The sequence below is a fragment of the Nannobrachium achirus genome (assembly GCF_963921795.1).
Source record: "Nannobrachium achirus genome assembly, chromosome: 7".
NCBI classification, from domain to species: Eukaryota; Metazoa; Chordata; class Actinopteri; order Myctophiformes; family Myctophidae; genus Nannobrachium; species Nannobrachium achirus.
The window spans coordinates 11,891,955-11,911,488 of record NC_137816.1 but is presented as its reverse complement, the minus strand read 5'-3'; the positions used below and the strand labels follow the sequence as shown (position 1 = coordinate 11,911,488).

At 43.1% G+C, this 19,534-nt stretch overlaps 1 protein-coding gene across 1 annotated transcript in view; it reads right to left on the bottom strand.

Annotated features, from left to right (window-relative positions):
• Positions 1-724: 724 nt before the first annotated feature.
• Positions 725-19,534, bottom strand: part of spata17 (spermatogenesis associated 17) — a gene marked incomplete at its 3' end in the record, with an annotated part of 68,411 nt that continues 49,601 nt past the window's right edge. Inside the window, exons 7-8 of the mRNA XM_080730053.1 lie at positions 11,765-11,839; positions 725-832 (exon numbers count right to left, since the gene is read on the bottom strand). Of these exons, the coding sequence (XP_080586179.1) occupies positions 725-832; positions 11,765-11,839 (183 nt within the window). The remainder of the gene's footprint in view (positions 833-11,764; positions 11,840-19,534) is intronic.

Below are 19,534 nucleotides of genomic sequence, written 5' to 3'. Positions count from 1 at the left end.
ACCCGGAAGTGTTTACGCAATGGACTTCTGGCCTTCAAAATAAGACAATGGATGCGTATAGGAGCCTGTGAGCGGCACGCTAGACATTTAACCTGTTCATGTCTGGAGCACTAAATGGGTTAAAGGGATATTCCACTTACAAAACAACTTTTGGTCATTTGGTCAGGCTTTTGTGAATACCTTGGTCAGTTTTTTATTTGCTTGATTCAATATTTTGATATTTTCAGACACTCCCCATCCAGGGCCCATTCCTATACAAACCCATTGTAACTTCAAACTCCATTTTAACCATGATAGATTCATCAAAACACCTTCATTTATTTTTAATACATTTTCATTGTATTGCATTTTTTCCATTTCCACCGAAAAAATATTAAAAAGAAATGAAAAAGGTTATCGAAAAAACACCAGCTCACCTATTAGGAGGCTAGTATGAGTCACCAGAAAAAAAGACAGGAGTTTTTGATGAATCTATCATAGTTAAAATGGAATTTGAAATTACAATGAGTTTGTATAGGAATGGGCCCTGAATGGGGATTGTCTGATAAATATCAAATATTAATATCTAAATATTGAATCAAGCAGATTAAAATCTGTCCAGGGTGTTCACAAAAGCCTGAGTAGACGATTGAAAGTGGACTATCCCTTTAGGTACTTGTACTTAAGTATAATTTTGAGTATTTGTACTTTACTTGACTATTTCCCATTTTCAATCATTTTAATTCTACTCCTCCACTGGCTGCTGTGGCGCAGTAATGGCGGAGGCGCTCTCTAGAGGGGAGCGCTCAGGAAGACGCTCTATGAACCTCCCTGCCAGGGACGTGCTGGGCCCCTGATTCAGCCCGGGAAAAAGAGTTGGAGAGGCCCTCATTGCGCGCTATAGAGAGAGATCTCTCTCTCTCTATAGCGATGCTGCTACTCAAAGATTTGCCATTTCAGATCATGACAAGTGACAAGCCAGTGGGCCAATTACTGTACATGAGTTATATTTCGTCGTTGTCGGGTGGAAACCTTGTTTGTCCAAAACCGTTTGTTTTGTATTTATCATTTTAAAAATGATTTTAACTAGTGAAAACAGCCGATCTACAAGCACACAACGTGCGAGGCGTTGTGTGCTTGTGGATCTGCTGTTTTCACTACTTTTGTGCGACGGCCTTGTATGATGAAGCAGGGCTTTGCTTTGCGAAAGAATTTACAAATTTGAAACTTGGAGATACAAGGTTTCTGCCCGACAGTGACGATTTACTTTGTTGGCCGACCAGCCCCCAAAATGGAACAAAGGCAGACATTTTATTAGATTCTTTTTCCTAATGGCCGGCCTGGACCGTCCGGGAATGAACCGGCCGTTCGGGAGTTGTCCCGCTTTTCCCAATGGCCAGCACGTCCCTGCTCCCTGCTTCCCTGATCAATCCTTGCTCTCCTACTGTACCTCGCCGCTGTGCAGTGCTGTACTGTTGCTGCTTGCTGCGCTGCCTTATGAATTGTCCAATGCCACCGCCTCCCCAACACCCACCTGTGGGCTATGATCCCCTTTGGGGTCTTGCCATTTCATTCTCAGAAATATCTATTTGGCAGATCATTTACTTATTATTTGATGTGACATATCCACTGTGTTCTGGGACCACTCAACAGCACATTGTACAGCGCAGCGCCGAGAGGGCTGGATTTCCATAACTGGTATACATGCTGAATGGAGGGTAGTGGAAGTTGTCAAGCAAAATATGTTGTTTCAAATTTATTTGGGTGTCATTGAGCTGTGTGTGTGTGTGTGTGTGTGTGTGTGTGTGTGTGTGTGTGTCTACGGTTTGCGTTTCTTTTAATTGTGAGTGCGCAAAGTCCTTTGTGTCTAAACTGTATGATTGGCAAAGAGTATTACTGTATGTAGCAGTGTGTTATGCACTCTAATTTCAACGTGTGGAAAGGTTTTTGAGTTCATAAGCATTTCAGTGTGTTTGTGTTCTGCATGTGTATTTCAGTGTGTGCGTGTGTGCGCGTGCGTGTCTGTGTGCATGACAATGCATTGTGCATGTGTATTTTAGAGTGTGTGTGTGTGTGTAACAATGTTTTGTGCCCCCCCAGGCTGGCTCCATCACCCCCTACCCTCCACCAATAGAAGGCACCAGCTGTCTCCCCTCATTTACATAGTCTCTCCTCCCACTAATGGAATTAGCCACAAGTTTCCTGAGGTGAGGCAAAACACGCACGCACGCACGCACGCACGCACACACGCACACACACGCACACGCACACACACAGCCGCACACGTGTGCGTGTGCGTGTGTGTGTGTGCGTGTGTGTGTTAGTGTAGATATTTTTGGGGTGGGAGTGGGGAGCTGCGAAGGTCAATGATAAGACATTAAGATTGCTGCTCACTGCGACAGCAATGAGGAACAAAGACACGTCAACACAACACCACCAGGAGGTCATAGCCAGCCAATCAGCACGTTAATCAATCGGTAAAGCCATCCAATCAGCTAGCGGAGTCATTTAGTGATTCAAATAGCAGTGAAGCATCGGATAAATTAAAGGTACCGTTGTCTCCCTCTGCGGATGGAGAGAGGTAACCGCAATGATGTCAGAACTACAGTAAAGATGGAGGCACATCTAAGGTCCAATCTCGTGCGCCGTCTGGGTCCTGGATTGTAAAGACGTAGATTCAGCTATTACATTATGCAATATATTTATAGAGTAATTCCAAGCCCCCAGAACCACGGCAGAACAGTGAAGCAACTGTCACCTGGAGGTCAAACCTGGGATAGCAACATTTCCGCATTAAAACGCTACTGCGCATGCTTCTATAATCTGAAACGCTAGCAATTGGCCATTTATTGGCCTTGATATTGAGGCCAACTCCTTATTTGGGGTACTTCCAGCAGACTTCTTGGTTCGCCACTGAGCAACTTTTATTGAATTGAGAGCCTGCTGGACCAGCACATTACTTACAGTACTGACTTAGGCCTTAAACCCCTACTGGGCAGTGTTGCATTGGTTGTGTCACGCATGTACAGTGTACACACCGTCCCGAATCTTTTTGAGCAGGAGCACGCGCACGGACATGCATCGATGTAAAACAATCCTTAAGTTCACACCTTGACAACGTTTACAAAAGCTGTAGGGTCATACCAGGCTGATTTAACAAAAGAACGAGCCTGTATGCATATCAATACACCGCTGTCTGACCTGCTAACCCTTGTAGAGTACAGTAGGTGTTAAGCGATGTTTGTGAGACGTCATTAAAATCGCGTCCCCCCAAACATAAAATCAGCACTGCAACACTGCTACTGTGGGATATGCCTTCGACAAAGGACCTCCAGAGTTCACGGGACCAGCTAATGAACAAACAATACTTTTTAAGTAAATACGTTTCTGATTGGGCAGTGTGGGCTGTCAACATGATGTAACTAATTACATACTCCCAGCCAGAATCTTACTCTGCATTCAGAAACTGTGATATGATATACAATATCGTCACTGTCGGGCAGAAACCTTGTATCTCCAAGTTTCAAATTTGTACGTTTCTTTGCAAAGTAAAGCCCTGCTTCATCATACACAAAGGTAGTGAAAACAGCAGATCTACAAGCACACAACGCCTTGCGGTGCGAGGCGTTGTGTGCTTGTAGATCGGCTGTTTTCACTAGTTTAAATCATTTTTAAAATGATAAATGCAAAACGAAGAGTTTTGGACATACAAGGTTTCCACCGGACCACGACGATATACAATGTACTATACGTCAATTGTTGAGGCTGGCAATAGCAACTAAGCAGATGAATAAATACAGTAAATATGAATTATCGCACATTATTATGAGAGCACCTCTCCACCCACTTCCCTTCATTCTTTCAGTCCTTTGTTCTTCTTCTGTCATCTGTAGGACCTTGACACAATGTTACAGATGTCAAGATCTGCTTGCTCCACGGGCCTCTCTCTCTCTCTCTCTCTCTCTCTCTCTCTCTCTCTCTCTCTCTCTCTCTCTCTCTCTCTCTCTCTCTCTCTCTCTCTCTCTCTCTCTCTCTCTCTCTCTCTCTCTCTCTCTGCCTTGTTCTCTGTTCCTTTCTCTTTTCCCACACTACCAATCCTTCTCTCCATTCCTCTGCCGTCTGAACTTCTCTTTGTTTCACATCCGTCTGCCTGTCAGCAGGTTCTGTCCATCAATACACAGCTGTCAGTCAGTGGAGGTGTCCATACAACTGGTCCCAACCAAGCAAACACGCACACAAACACACACACATACAGTACACACTTACTTGCACGCACACTTAAACATTTATGCAGAAACACATGTAGAGACCAGCACACATAATCGTGCACGCTTATAGGCATGTGCACACACACACACACACACACACACACACACACACCTTTTCAGTTCCTCATCAGACTTCAACATCGCTGACGCAGAAAGATGGAGTTCAGCGATAAAGAGCATTGTGTGTATGTGTGTGGGGGACTGGCTGAGAGGGGAGACAAAGAACCACCTTCTAAATCTGTTCAATACTTGACAACATACATGCAGGCACACGCACACACGCGCACACACGCGCGCACACACACCACACACACACACACACACACACACACACACACACACACACACACACACACACACACACACACACACACACACACACACACACACACACACACAGTACTTCTGAAGGTCTTTCAGACAGTGGATGTCCATCCCTGTTTGAGACCTGGAAGTCCTGTGGTTGCCAGGTTCTAATCTCGAGCAGGGGTTCCCAAACTTTTTTGTCTCAGGGCACCCCATAAATATTGTTTTAATCCGAGGCACCCCTAGATTATAATTTTCACTCCCAGCAACTTATATTTATAGCATATCGTCGTTGTCGAGTGGAAACCTTGTATGTCCAAAACCGTTCGTTTTGTATTTATCATCTATAAAATATACTAAACGCGAGGCGTTGTGTGCTTGTAGATCTGCTGTTTTCACTTGTTTTGTGCACAGTCTTTCACAGTCTTTTATGATGAAGCAGGGCTTTGCTTTACCAAAAGACGTACACATTTGAAACTTGGAGATACAAGGTTTCTGCCCGACAGTGACGATATTTAAGTGATTATGTTGCTAGGAAAATGCTGAAATAATAGCCATTTTGGTTAGAACGGACTGAAAATAACTTTTTTTACTTCAAGTTTCCAAATAAATTCCAAATATTATCAAATTATCTCGCGGCACCCCTGGACTTCCGCCACAGCACCCCAGGGTGCCCCGTCACCCACTTTGAAAACCCCTGATCTAGAGGCTTGCATCTCACCATCTGAGACCGATTCAAGGCATCTCCATGCACTGTGCATCTATATCCATTATCCTCTACATTTTAAGCAGCTGACAAATCAAAACGATTCATACCCGTATCAGTGCCATACGATGTGGTGTGATAGTGCAAACAGTAACAGTTTTGTGACTGGTTGCAATAATACATCTTAATGGGCATTAATTTACTCAATCCGGTAATGGGAGAGAGACATTTAACACAGTGGTTGCCCGGTGTATGATGAATTAATTCAGTAGCTTGTGCCGGGGTTTTTTCAGTGTTTTTACCAGATTTTCGAGGCTCCATGAACGCACCACTGGTATATATCATGACGTTAGTCGGGAAAAGCACTCGACGGTCGGATTTGAAATCCCATAGGCACCCTGTGTATTAAATTATGTCAACATCCTATTTATAATCTCATGTTGGTCAAACATTTAAATCCCTTGAAACAGACTATTTATTAACAATGCATTTCTGCAATGAAATAAAACTAAATATGGTCTTGAAGTTTTAAATAGTCTGCGCGCTTGTCACTTGACATCACTGACAAAACAATGTGGAGGCACCTATACAAACACTACCGAGTGGAAAGTTGGTTTGGGGGACATTTGACATTTTGCTGGCAGAGAAGGATACACCTATACAATGGGTGAAACAGTGGGAAAAAAAGGAAGAAAGAACATGATCAATTATTAGATATTATTAGAAAAATGGATGTTAACGATCCACTCATGTATTCACTCATCCACTAACTCCTTTCTCCTTTTCCTCTCTTCCTTCGATCCCTCTCTCATACTGTTTTATCAGTTCTACTTTAAGATGAAGGACAGACATACAGGCTCTACTCTTGCAGCCTCCAGTGTGCTAGGTACTTGGGCTAACCAGGTAAACAGCAGAGAGGAAATTACACAGCTCACCAGTCAAAACAACTGAACACGCGGGAAGATTAGTTTACATCTGGTACTTCTATTGTGAAAAAGGAGAAGATGAGAGACGAGAGACAGTTGCTGGAGAGAACGAAGAGAACAGAACAGAGGTGACATGAGTGTGTTTTCACAGGGAGGGTTCGCCTGTCTGTTTGCCTCCTCTCTTTCTCTCTCTCTCTCTCTCTCTGTCTCTCTCTCCCTCCTTTATTCACGTGCCATCCATCCATCCGTCCGTGTGAGAGATGTGATTACAAACGAGAGTATGAGTGAGAGAGGCGAGCTCCACAGCTGGTCTGACATCTGGCTTGGCACGTGGCTGCATGGCCGGCCACGATGCTACCAGCTCTAATGTGACTGTCGACAAGCCCATTAAGAAGCCATTACTAAACATTCTGCATCGGCTTCCAAGCCTTACAGCGCCATACCCTGGGGACCGGCCGAGACGCGCAGGGGAAAGAGAATGAAGGGAGGGAGGGATAGATAGTCAGGGAGAAAAATAGGAGGGAAGATTAAAGCAGTGGGTGACTTGGTTTTGACAAAAGACAGGCTACATGAGAGGGGGTAAAGTCAGAGTGAGACAGACAGACTGACAGACAACGATGCTGTTAATCCTCCTCCTAAAGTCAATGTCACATGATGCAGTATGAATTTAATCATATTAAATACTGAACAATGTTTTTCTCAGAGAGATTGTTTTCGTCCCTGTCCATGTGTGTGAATACGGAGCTAATCTGGCAAAACACTGGACCTTCAGTACATGCTACCAGTAGGCCATGGCTCCCAGGCCGAGGACCAGGTGTGGGGGGGATTATATCTCCTGGCTGACCTGGGATGCATTGGGATCCCACAGTCTGAGCGGGCTGATGTGGCCACAGGGAAAGGGAATTCTGGGATTCTCTGCTGGAACTGCTGCCTCCGTGACCCAACTCTGGATAAGCGGAAGGAGATGAATGGATGGAAGATTTGTATTGTTTTCTTTTCCTTGTGATTCATACTGCCCTCCTATATGTGAGCAGGCCGTGTTTTTTCGATAACTTTTTCATGTATTTTTTTTATTTTTTATTGTATTTTAATTTCCCCAAAAAATTTGGAGGGTGTCAGGAGTCACCAGAAAAAAAAGACGAGTGTTTTCATTTAATCTATCATGGTTAAAATGGAGTTTGAAGTTACAATGGGTTTGTAAAGGAAGGGGGCGAGTCTGATAAAATGAACATCAAATATCTAAATACTGAATCAAGCAACTTATAAAATGTCCCGGGTGCTCCCAAAAGCCTGATTAGATGATAAAATGACCAAACATATTTTCTTTTTAAGTGAAATATCCCTTTAAACCTGTGTAGGATTGTGTTAGCTGCGCCGAGATCAGACACACTTCACATCATCTGATTAATGCTTTTGTACTAAGTAGCATATGAAAAGGGGTCAGTATGTCAGACAGAATTTGTGTGTGTGTGCCATTGTATTGAATGGGAGTGAGTGTGCACGCCAATGTGCATGTGTGACACTGTGCTCACTATGCTAGATCTGCTGCTATTGTGACAGCACCATACAATACACACCCAAGCATGAGCTGGTGTGTTCTTCTGTGTGTTTATATAAATGTGCATGTGTGTGTATGTTTGTGTGTTCGTGAATGTGTGTTTGTGAACGAGAGCATGAGTGTGTGTGTGTGTGTGTGTGTGTGTGTGTGTCAGCATGCTGAGACAGCCCGTCACTCCCATGTCACACCTATGACACACACAAACTTCCCTTCACCTAGATGCTCCACACACACACACACACACACACACACACACACACACACACACACACACACACACACACACACACACACACACACACACACACACACACACACACACACACCGTATGACTCAGGGTTATGTGTGAAGTCAGGTTGGCAATAGACAGATGAGTGAGTTCCTACTCGTCTACTGTGTTCTCCACTGTTCCTTCTTTTTCTAGATAAGGTAAGGTCAGATGTTTCTACCCTCAATTTATCATTTATGTAGCTCAGCGAAGGTAGCAAAACCCTTGGCTCCCACTGGCTAACACTATAGTTATTATCATATATTATCCATAAACAGAGATGAATATAAATTACAGCCGTGTCGGGGCTCCCGCGGGCCTACTGGTCCAGGCGCATACCACATAGGCTTTGTGTAGCCTGCAGCGAGTCGCTGGTTCGATTCCCGAGCCCGACCAGATTTGCTGCATGTCACCCCCCGTCTCTCTCCCCATTTCCTGTCAGTCTACTGTCCTGTCAATAAAGGCATAAAAGCCCAAAAATATATCTAAAAAAAAGTAATTATAGCCGTGTCCAGGTTGGATAGATAGAGTAAAACACAATACTTGGTTCACGATACCATTTTCTCACAATTTAGTTTGTGACAAAATTAGATTCCAGACATTTTTGACTGAAACGTATTTAAATTATTTCTCAAAACCTTGAAAAGAAGTTGTCTTTCAGGTTATACTTAATCCTATATGACATAGTTACTATGTCATATGACGGCACATAGCAGGTCTTCTATTTTCAGGTTTAGCTTTCAGTAGGTCACAAGGTCAGGTAACGTTTTTAGTGTTTTTGGCAGTGGTGGAAAAAGTACTGAAACATTTTACTTAAAGGAGTAGTTCACCACTTTTCAACCTGTCTCACTAATGTTCATGATAAAACATCACAATTTCTTTCTACTCGGTCCAAGTCTCCTAGGAGAGCTGTGGGAAGTTTAGAATCCATAGTCTTGTGACATCATCATTTTCCAAAAAAAAAAATTAATCAATATTTTTGAAAAAAATATTTAGATTTTTATTATCGCGAGAACAATGGCTTCCACTTTAAAATTGCAACTTTTCAGGAATAGAAATCCTGCAGTTTCTATAAGATGGATTGGCAATCGATGATGTCACAAGACTATGGGTTTCTGACCTGCCCACAGCCCTCCTTTGAGAAAAAAAAAGAAAAAAAAAAGAGAAAAGCTATTTTTGAGTGAGGACCAATTATTGCGACCGTAGGTCGCATTTACTACCAGTAAGACTCCCTAATCGGGAGATAAGCGACCGTAGGTCACTTATCTCCACAAATAGGGCAAAAATGTGTTTTGCCAAAATCTTCCTGATCCATGTTGATGACATGAGTGTAGACATACTGTGTAGTGATTTTCGTGATTTTAGGGCAAAATCTGTAGGAGCAGTGAGCAAAAAATGTGTTTTTAAAAATCGGCCTGGAGGTGGCGCTATATGGGAGAGATTCATGTTGATGGGATGAGTGTAGACATACTGTGTACCGATTTGCGTGATTTTAGGGCAAAAATTGTAGGAGCAGTGTCCAAAAATGTGTTTTGCAAGAATCCGCCACATGGTGGCGCTAGAAGAGGGCCATGTGAGAATTGAGGGGTGGGGTCTCCGCGCCGTCGAGGCGGACGAATAGGTACCGGCCCCGGCTCTCCCGGTCGCTCCTAGCCCGAGTTACGGCATTTTATGTGCGCTGCAGTGGCAGGGGGTCCTCCACTGGGGGCGCCACCACTTTTGCATCCGTTCTGGAGCACCAGGAGTCGGTGGTCCCCGGGAATTCCCCGTGAGCAGCCCCGTTGGGGTGGTCATTTTTGCACATTTGGTAATTTTTTACATCTGGGGGTCCCCCAGGGACCTGAGGGTCCCTGGAGCTCCGGGGGTCCTTGGAGGTTTAGTTTGGCAGGCAAGGAGTGTGTGTGCAAAATCTGGCATGGATCGGGGCAACGGTTGCGGAGATATGAGCAGGGCAAAAGTGTGACATGTGACGTGTGACAGACAGACTGACTGACGGACGGACTGACTGACGGACTCACAGTTTGTGGAGGTTTTGATAGTAACTGCGACCTGACGGTCGCAATAACTGCAAAGTGATAGCATAAGTTATAACCAGATGAGTCAAGGCTCCATCCTGGGGTGGACATGCCGCTCCACCAGATCATAAACACCTCCAACAGTAAGACCACTTATTCACTGACAAATCATCTAATCTGTACTCACACACAAAAAAAGAGTGCACACGAACACCAAACTAGATCATGAATTTAAAGGTGCATTGCGATTAACTTTTCAATTCACAGATTTGAATCATCACATCATTTATATTGATAAGTAACTGTGCCATGATGCATCATTACGTAGCTCTGCTCTGATAATGGCTGGCTAAATGGATGAATGGATTAGGAATCTACTGTTACACTTTACAGTGGAAGTATTTAATCTAACAATCTTTTCCAGAGAGATGTCAAATAACATGCACTGTATGATGGCTTGATTAAGATGTAACACAAAGCCCGCGCTGGTCACCCTTGTTGTTTTATCACCTCCTTTTCTAAGTCATGTTGTCAAAAGCCATCCTGACTCTAAGCTTCTCCTCGCAGTGCAGATAAATTCAAGCGGAGCGAATCGCCTTTGCTGCCAACTTTGGCAACGTTTATTGCTGGTGGGCACTTGGCGAAAATGCAAGCTGTGTTTAAATGTTTAATCCCCACAGGAACACCAACAATCTCAAGTACCTTTCACTAAGCGTTAGGTTTTCTTTCTCTGTACGAATACCAAATGCATATATTGTTGCTCCTGCTGAGTTTTAAAAATGTTAACACCCTGTCATAAAAGACAAGACCCATTTGGACATTTGTTACAGATGGATAAACAGGCAGCAGAAGGTAATAACATTAATGAGTACCTGAGACGAATAACAGTATAAGTCCATATTTGAGTTTTTTTTTTATATATATATTTTTGGATTTACCAGACTGTAAACCACAAACTAGTCATTTCTAATCTGTTAAATTGTTAATGCAATCCCCCCTCATTTTGTTTAAATGTCGGTTTTAATGTTATCTGCTCTCTTTGTCTGCTGAATATTGCTTGTACGGACTTAGACTGTTGTTCCACAAATTGTTGGAGATATACTGTTTTTCCACTTTCCATAAGTATTATGTCTTATAATTCCTAATATATATGAGTTAAGTAAAAAAATCTAATTCAACAAAATGAGAGGGGGAGTACATTAAGACTTTAAGAGATTAAAAACTTCTAGTTTGTGGTTTACAGTCTGGTAAATCAAAAAATATCTTCCAAAATGTTTTGTGCCCGGGTAGCTCAGTCGGTAGAGTTCTCGCCTTTGTACCGCAAGGTCATGGGTTCGATTCCGGGCACCGCCAACTCAGCGTATGAGTAGCACAGCTTGGCAAATCGTGCGGCAAGTACTGGGAGCTGATGGTAGGTGTGGCGATCCACCTCAGCAGTCCATCTCCCAGGGGTCTAGCGCATTGTAACGGGGACAGACTCCCGCGTGTTACCGGCTGATACCGACAATAAGCCACTCCCGACCTACTTGTTGTTTAAATACAGACTTAGACTGTTATTCGTCTCAGATACTCATTTGTGGTTTCATTTACGGTGTACCAGCACAAATAACTCCTGTAGACAGGGGTGAAACTGAAAACATTAACACACACCATAGACCATAGAAGGACCATAGACTTAAATACTGTTTATTGCTATGATTGATGACTGAATACCTCTGACAGGTAGAGGAGTCACACAATGTTTCCGGCCTTGGAGTATTGACGACCAAAGTGATCAAACACTTCACAGCTGGTGAACACCGTCTTGAACGACTAGAGATGGAGGAGAGATGGAGAGGAGACAGAGACATGAAGAGAGAAGAGAAGAAGGAACAATGAACGTTTGGCACAGATACTACATTTTGTCTGGTAAACCAGCTTGTTTGATAAACATCAAACTGGAACATTTCGTTGAAAAGATTTTGTCTAGAGCAGGGGTCTTCAACAGGGGGTCCGGGACCCCTAGGGGGTCCTCAGAGTTACTACAGGGGGTCCTCCAAATCTTTGTGACTTTTTTATATTAAGCACTTGTACCCTGGTGTCCATATTCTGTGAACTTTAGCCAAAAATTGCAGATCTACAAGCTCACAACGCCTCGCGCTGCGAGGCGTTGTGAGCTTGTAGATCGGCTATTTTCGGCTAAGAGGTTTTGTGTAGTGGAGAAAAAGAGCAGACTAAGTAGAGAGTGAAAGGTCAAGTTTATTACGTATTGACGGTTCAAGTGGTTAAATATCTGAAAGCACAAATTGACATGATTCCAAAACACACTGATGATTGTGCTGTGATGAAACTATATGGAATCTGAGGTTGCTTCATCTCTCTCTCAACTAAGGGGTCCTTGGCCTGAAAACGTTGAAGACCCCTGGTCTAGAGGGAAACAAGTATAGACCCTCTGGATCCCCAGTCAAAAAGTAAGTGGTTAAATTAACATTCAGGATTTTACTGTATGAAGGTAAAATGGCTTAAATGATTTTTACTGTGTGAAGGCAAAAAAGTGGAAAAGATTTAAACATCTTTGAACACTGCAGGAATTGTGTTTTTTTCACATTTGGAATAATCTGGAACAAATAAATAAAATAAAAATAACACACGTTGACTGTACTGTAAGTAAATGACTTCACACCCACTGGGTGGACATCAGATGTCATGAAAGTTGTCTACCTGTCACAAGCATGGGCTGCCATACATAACCAGCCATTATTATTCACACATACTGTACACTCAGCAGGCTGCAACACAGTGTCCTGCGGTGCATGTGTGCATGTGTGTGTGTGTGTGTGTGTGCGTGTGTGTGTGTGTGTGTGTATGTGTGTGTGTGTGTGTGTGTGTGTGTGACACCGTCCAGCAGTGAATTGCTCTTTTCGTGAGTGATTTTGACAGGTTTGTCATCAGGCCCTGAAGCTTGCTTGTAGTGCGAGACCCTGTAGAGTACAGCCCCCAAAGTGCGAGCGAGCACGCACGCACGCATACACACACGCACACACACACACATAAAAAGTATGTGTATGTGAGTGCTTGCTTGCATGCAAGTGTGTGACCGTGTATGAGACTGATAGTTTTGGGGGGAAAGAATCTATCCAGAGTGAAAAAGAACTATATCCAGAGTTTACTGTAGTAGTATTAGTAGGTACCATGTTATGTGTGTGTGTGTGTGTGTGTGTGTGTGTGTGTGTGTGTGTGTGTGTGTGTGTGTGTGTGTGTGTGTGTGTGTGTGTGTGTGTGTACCGGCTGCTGGAACTAAGCGGAGCTCTTAATCACGGCTGTAACGGCCAACATTACCGGCAGCAGGCAGCAGGCTAATGATGAATGCCCGAGTCTCCGTTCAAACCCTGACCTCCTTTTCTGCTGCATGCACAAAAAACTCTCTAACCGGTACAAAAACGCACACCCACACACACACACACACCCACACACACAGACACACAGACACACACACACACACACACACACACACCCCTTTGGGTACTTAGAAAAGCACTACATACATTTGAGGTATTATTATTAGCAGCTGAATGTTTACGAATGAAATATATATTCTTTTTAAAGTATTTCTTTTTTTACATAATATAGTAATTAAAACTCATCGCAGTCGACAAAATTTTTCGTCATAGTTTTAGTCGACGAAATCAACACTGGTTCCAGCCCAAGCCCAACGGAACCCAATGCGTTTACGGCAACAGTTAATGTTAATTGGTAGGGTTGAGCTTGGACGTGTGTTGTGTGTGTGAGAGAGAGAGAGAGAGAGAGAGAGTGTGTTTGTGTGTTTGTGCTCTTTAGATACTAGACCGGCCCGGCCTCGCGGACCACACAATTCGAGAACCATGCAAGTTGTGAATGCACATCCACCTGATTATGCAATTCCTGTTGTACCTGTTGTTCCCATTGTCAAAGAACCCATTGCACCCGTCTGTCTGTCTGTGTCCCTTTTATGCCAATGATGATGTAGCTATTTGCCCATACAAATACTATGGGCATATTGGTCGGCTAGGGTCCTTGGCAATACGTACGCCAAGTTTGCAGCGGATTCATGAGCTTGTGATATCATAGAGTGATATAATATAGGTTAAGATAAGATAGACAAGAACATTTATTGTATAGCTTGGCTGTAAATGTATGTCATCTGAGACTAGAAAGAAATGCTTTTTGTAGTACTTTCACCACGGCAGTAAGTAAGTGAGTAGTAAATAGTTAGTATGGCGGAGAGGCTTATTGTCGCTATCAGCCAGAGTGCGGGAGTCTATCCCCGTTTCCAAGGGACGTGTCACACCAAATTCACTGCAGGCCTTCAGTTCTTCATAGGGGGAGGGGGTTTAACCCATTTAGACTGGGAACGCATTATTTTGTGCTTTAACTATTGAAAAATAGCAGATATACAAGCTCACAGCGCAGCACCTAGTGCCACGCTGCGAGCTTGTAGATCTGCTATTTTTGAAAAATCATGATTTTCTTTTGAAAAAACCTGAGTTTCTATGTCAGTGGCGCTCACACTTTTTCATGTGAAGGACCCCCAAAATTATATTTATTTGGCCACAGACCCCCATCTCAAAATATTTACTTCCAGGGACCCCCCAGAGGCAAAATTTGAGTTACAAATATTCGCTTAAAAAAATACATATATTCAAAGATTTGCACACATTTTCACGACTTCAAGCTCGCATTGTATATCTGCTATTTTTCAATAATATAAAATAATTAAGGCCCCCTCCACCTTGGGCCCTAGTAACTCAAGCCCGTGTAGTCTTTTCGAGTCTTTTTGAGTCATGAAACTACAACGTTACATCATTCCTCACGGTGGAGAGCTTTCCACCGTGAGTCCCAACACATCTCTCTGTTTTTACTATCAGACAGGCAGGCTCTACACCCCGTTCACTGATTGGTCGACCTGAACCGGTCTAGACGGGGTAAAGGACTTCACCGCGGGCCGTGACTATGATGGCCTGCACTTATTTTCTGACTTGAGGTGGAAAGCTTTCCACCTCAAATTTGCGGTGGATAGGTCTCCACCGTAGACTCTGATACGGGCTTCAGTCCCACTTCCCCCCCCCCCCCTTGTGACGCCCCTGGCCGTTTCACAATGTGCTTAGACCCCTGGGAGATGGATTGCCGAGGTGAAGCGCAGCACCTATCATCAGCTCCCAGTATACTTACCGCACGACTTGCCGAACCCAAGGCGAGGGCTCTAACCACGGCAGACCCGCATCAATAACAGCCTAATGTAAGTGCAGTTGAATTATCTTAGCGCATGCGGTTGTCACTCCCTAAGTCCTTGTGAATGCTCACGTCTTCCTTGACCTCAGGATGTTTTCCATGGAGGGCGAGGAAGAGTGGTTTTAGGACATAGGAAGGTTCTTTTGTCCATTATCTCTCAAATACCTGGAACGCGCCCGAGTCGCGTTAGATTTTAACCACTTCAACCATTATTTTATGCTTTAACTATTGAAAAATAGCAGATCAACAACCTCACAGCGCGGCACCGAGTGCCGCGCTGCGAGCTTGTAGATCTGCTATTTTTGAAAAATCGTGAAAATGTGTTCAAGTCTTTGAATATCTTTGACCCGATCTTTGACCCGACTTCTAAATCCTTCTTCTAAATCATGTTGTTCTCAAACTTTTTCATGTCAAGGACCCCCCAAAATTACAGGTATTTGGCCGCGGACCCCTATCTCAAAAAATATGTTGTTCCAGGGACCACCCAGAAGCAAATATTTGAGTTACAAATGTTTGCTTTTAAATAGATATATTCAAAGACTTGCAAAGAAATATCATGATTTAAAAAAAATAGCAGATCTACAAGCTCGCAGCGCGGCACTCGGTGCCGCGCTGTGAGCTTGTATATCTGCTATTTTTCAATTGTTAAAGCGGTCAATAATCCTAGTTTAGTTTAGTTTAGTTTAGTTTATTTGATCATCATATATTCATACAGGTCATACATTCATTTAATCATTATTACAGGTGATCAAAAGGAATAGGCAGAAGCTGAAAGCTTGTGAATGCCTATCCTACATGTTCATGAATTAAGTCATTGATTAATTATAAGTGTTCAGATTATTATTATTTTTTTTTTTTCCAAAAAAAAAAAAAGAAAAGAAGAAAGAAAAGAAAGAAGAAAAAAGAGAAAAAAATATTTAAAAACTAAAAACAAAATGTATAAGGAAATAGACTTGATACATTCCAATTATAATAACAGTTCAAGAAACAGAGATATGTTACAAAGTAATTGTAAGAGATAATAATAGAAATAATAATACTAACAAGTACGAATAAGTGATAATGATAATGAGACTAAGAAATGCTGTATTTGGCCAGGATATTTAATTTGAGTATTTTTTTAAATTGTGAAATGTTCTTACTGTGTTTGATCTCTTCTGTCAAACTATTCCAAATCTTTACTCCACAAATAGAAATGCACATACTTTTTTTGGTGGTCTGAACAGATCCTTGTTTAAAATTGAGTTCCCACCTTAGTTCGTAGCCACCTTCTCTATCACTAAACATGTTAAGAATGTTAGCTGGAAGCAGTTTATTTCTTGCTTTGAACATCATTTGAGCAGTTTTGAACTCTACTAGGTCGGGAAGTTTCAATGTACAAGACCTCAAAAATAGATTATTTGTGTGTTCATAAAACCCCACTTTATGTACTATTCTTATGGCCCTTTTTTGTAATATAAAGGATGAATATTACTACTGTATGTGTTTCCCCACACTTCCAGGCAGTAGGACAGATAAGGCAGTATGAGCGCATTGTACAGGGTTAACAGAGACGTATAATTAAGTATGTCCCTTGTTTTCCCTAAGACACCAACGTTCCTTGCCACTTTTGCCCGCACATACTGTATATGGGATTTCCAATTTAATTGATGATCTATTACTACTCCCAAGAACATATTTTCGTAAACTCTTTCCAATTGAATACCGTCAATTTTTAGTTCAATTGGAGTGTTTGGTGGAATGATTTTATTTCCAAAAATCATGAATTTGGTTTTTTTTAGGTTCAGAGATAACTTATTTAAGGCAAACCACTGCTTTAGGCCTAAATGGGTTATTTGAATGCACCCAGAGAGAGAGAGAGAGAGAGGAAGGTAAAAAAGAAATAAAGTCAAGGATGAGAAAGAGGAAGTGCAGGAAATAGATGTTGGGGAAGGCAGGGGCGTCAGTTGGGTATGGCAGGGGTGAGTGCATCTCTCCACTCCGACATGTCTCCTTTCCGACATGTCTCCATTCCGACACTAACCCTATCTCTAACCCTAACCCTAAACCCCATGGGAGTGTCGCCACTCCGACAATTAGAAGTCAATTTCGGAGTGGCGACATGTCGGAATGGAGAGAGCCTCCCGGCAGGGGTATGCAGCTGCCATACCCTGGGTCCAGGGTGGGGGGAAGATAAAAGTTACTTTTAATTATAAATCCATGAATGTCTCTTTGTCTATCTGTGCTGGTTATTATGTTGTTAAATTAGAGTAAAATAACTTGCAAAATGTTACAAAATGGTCACTTTAACAAGGTATTATAATTATATTCTCCACACTTTTATTCTCCCCATTTTGAGAAAAGAGTATATTCCCAGGTTCCGCAGGTCAGCTGCACAGTGCGATGCACTTGAACAGCCGTTCCAGGCTGCCATATGCAGCCCAAGAAACCATAGAAACGGGGGGAAAAAATAAAATGTACTTCATAGTGTACTTAAAATAAATGTATCATGCCTGTTGCTAAGGTATGGCAACATGACTGGTGTCTTGCGCGCGTGCAAGACACCAGTCATGTTGCCATACCTTAGCTTTTTCTGAACTGACGCCACTGGTTGGGGAAGGAAAGAGAGACATAGAGAGAGAGAGAGAGAGAGAGAGATTTAGAATAGATGGAGAGAGTGAGGGAGTATTAACCCATTTAGGCCAAGGATTATTGACTGCTTTAACCATTGAAAAATAACAGATATACAAGCTCACAGCGCGGCACCGAGTGCCGCGCTGCGAGCTTGTAGATCTGCTATTTTTGAAAAATCATGATTTTTCTTTGAAAGTCTTTGAATATATCTATTTAAAAGCGAACATTTGTAAATCAAATATTTGCTTCAGGGGGGTCCCTGGAGCAACATATTTTGAGATGGGGGTCCGTGGCCAAATACCTGTAATTTTGGGGGGTCCTTGACATGAAAAAGTTTGAGAACCACTGATTTAGAGGAAGGATTTAGAAGTCGGGTCAAAGATCGGGTCAAAGATATTCAAAGACTTGCACACATTTTCACGATTTTTGAAAAATAGCAGATCTACAAGCTCGCAGCACGGCACTCGGTGCCGCGCTGTGAGCTTGTATATCTGCTATTTTTCTAAGGTTAAAGCATATAATAATGGTTAAAGTGGTTAAAATCTAACGCGACTCGGGCGCGTTCCCGGTATTTGAGAGTTAATAAAGGAGTGAAGTTTGAAGGACAGAGTAATGTCAGAGTCTGGGGCGTCGGGACTTCCTGCTCTGCGGCGACCACATGACATCCCGCCTGTCACTCACACTCCATCGCCATGACAATCATCGCCATGCCGATGCCTGGGGGCGGGGACAAGCCTGTCCTTGTAAAAAAAAAAAACACACAACTCCTCCACGATCTGATGCTTGCGCGCTCGCATGCGTGCACGCATACACACACGCACGCACACACACACACACACAGGATAATGCGCACGCACGCACACACAAAGACACACTCTTAACTCAGCTATAATAAGGTGTATAACTCAATAACTCTGTGTTTTCACATAGATATGAGTGTATATGTTCATATATTGTAGTTGGGTATGTGCGTGTGTGTGTGTGTGTGTGTGTGTGTTAGCCAGGGGGAAGAGAGTTGTCAGGCTGATGGAGAGATGGCAGACTGGACAATGATGCCACACACACACGCACAGTCGCACACACGCGTGCACACACACACACACACACACACACACACACACACACACACACACACACACACACACACACACACACACACACACACACACACACACACACACACACACACACACACACACACACACACACACACACACACACACACACACACACACACACACACAGGATCCTCTCCCTCCAGAGTTGAGAAAACTGAAGCAGAAAGAAAGAGAGGGTCTGTTGGAACCTCCCTTTAACTGGGGGCTGGTGTGTGTGTGTGTGTGTGTGTGTGTGTGTGTGTGTGTGTGTGTGTGTGTGTGTGTGTGTGTGTGTGTGTGTGTGTGTGTGTGTGTGAGAGTGTGTGTGAGTGTGTGAGAGGGGGTCAAAGTGTCATATCAATTTGTAGCTGTGCCGTTTCTGAAAGAGGCTAACCTCACTGCCACTTCGGTTTAATGCAACACTGAACCTCATACAGGCACGCACGCACGCACGCACGCACGCACACACATTTTTCACATCTTGTAGACTACAGTAGAATTTTCGGAGGGATGCAAAGAGATTTGGTGGTGAGAATAAAAAGAGCAGACC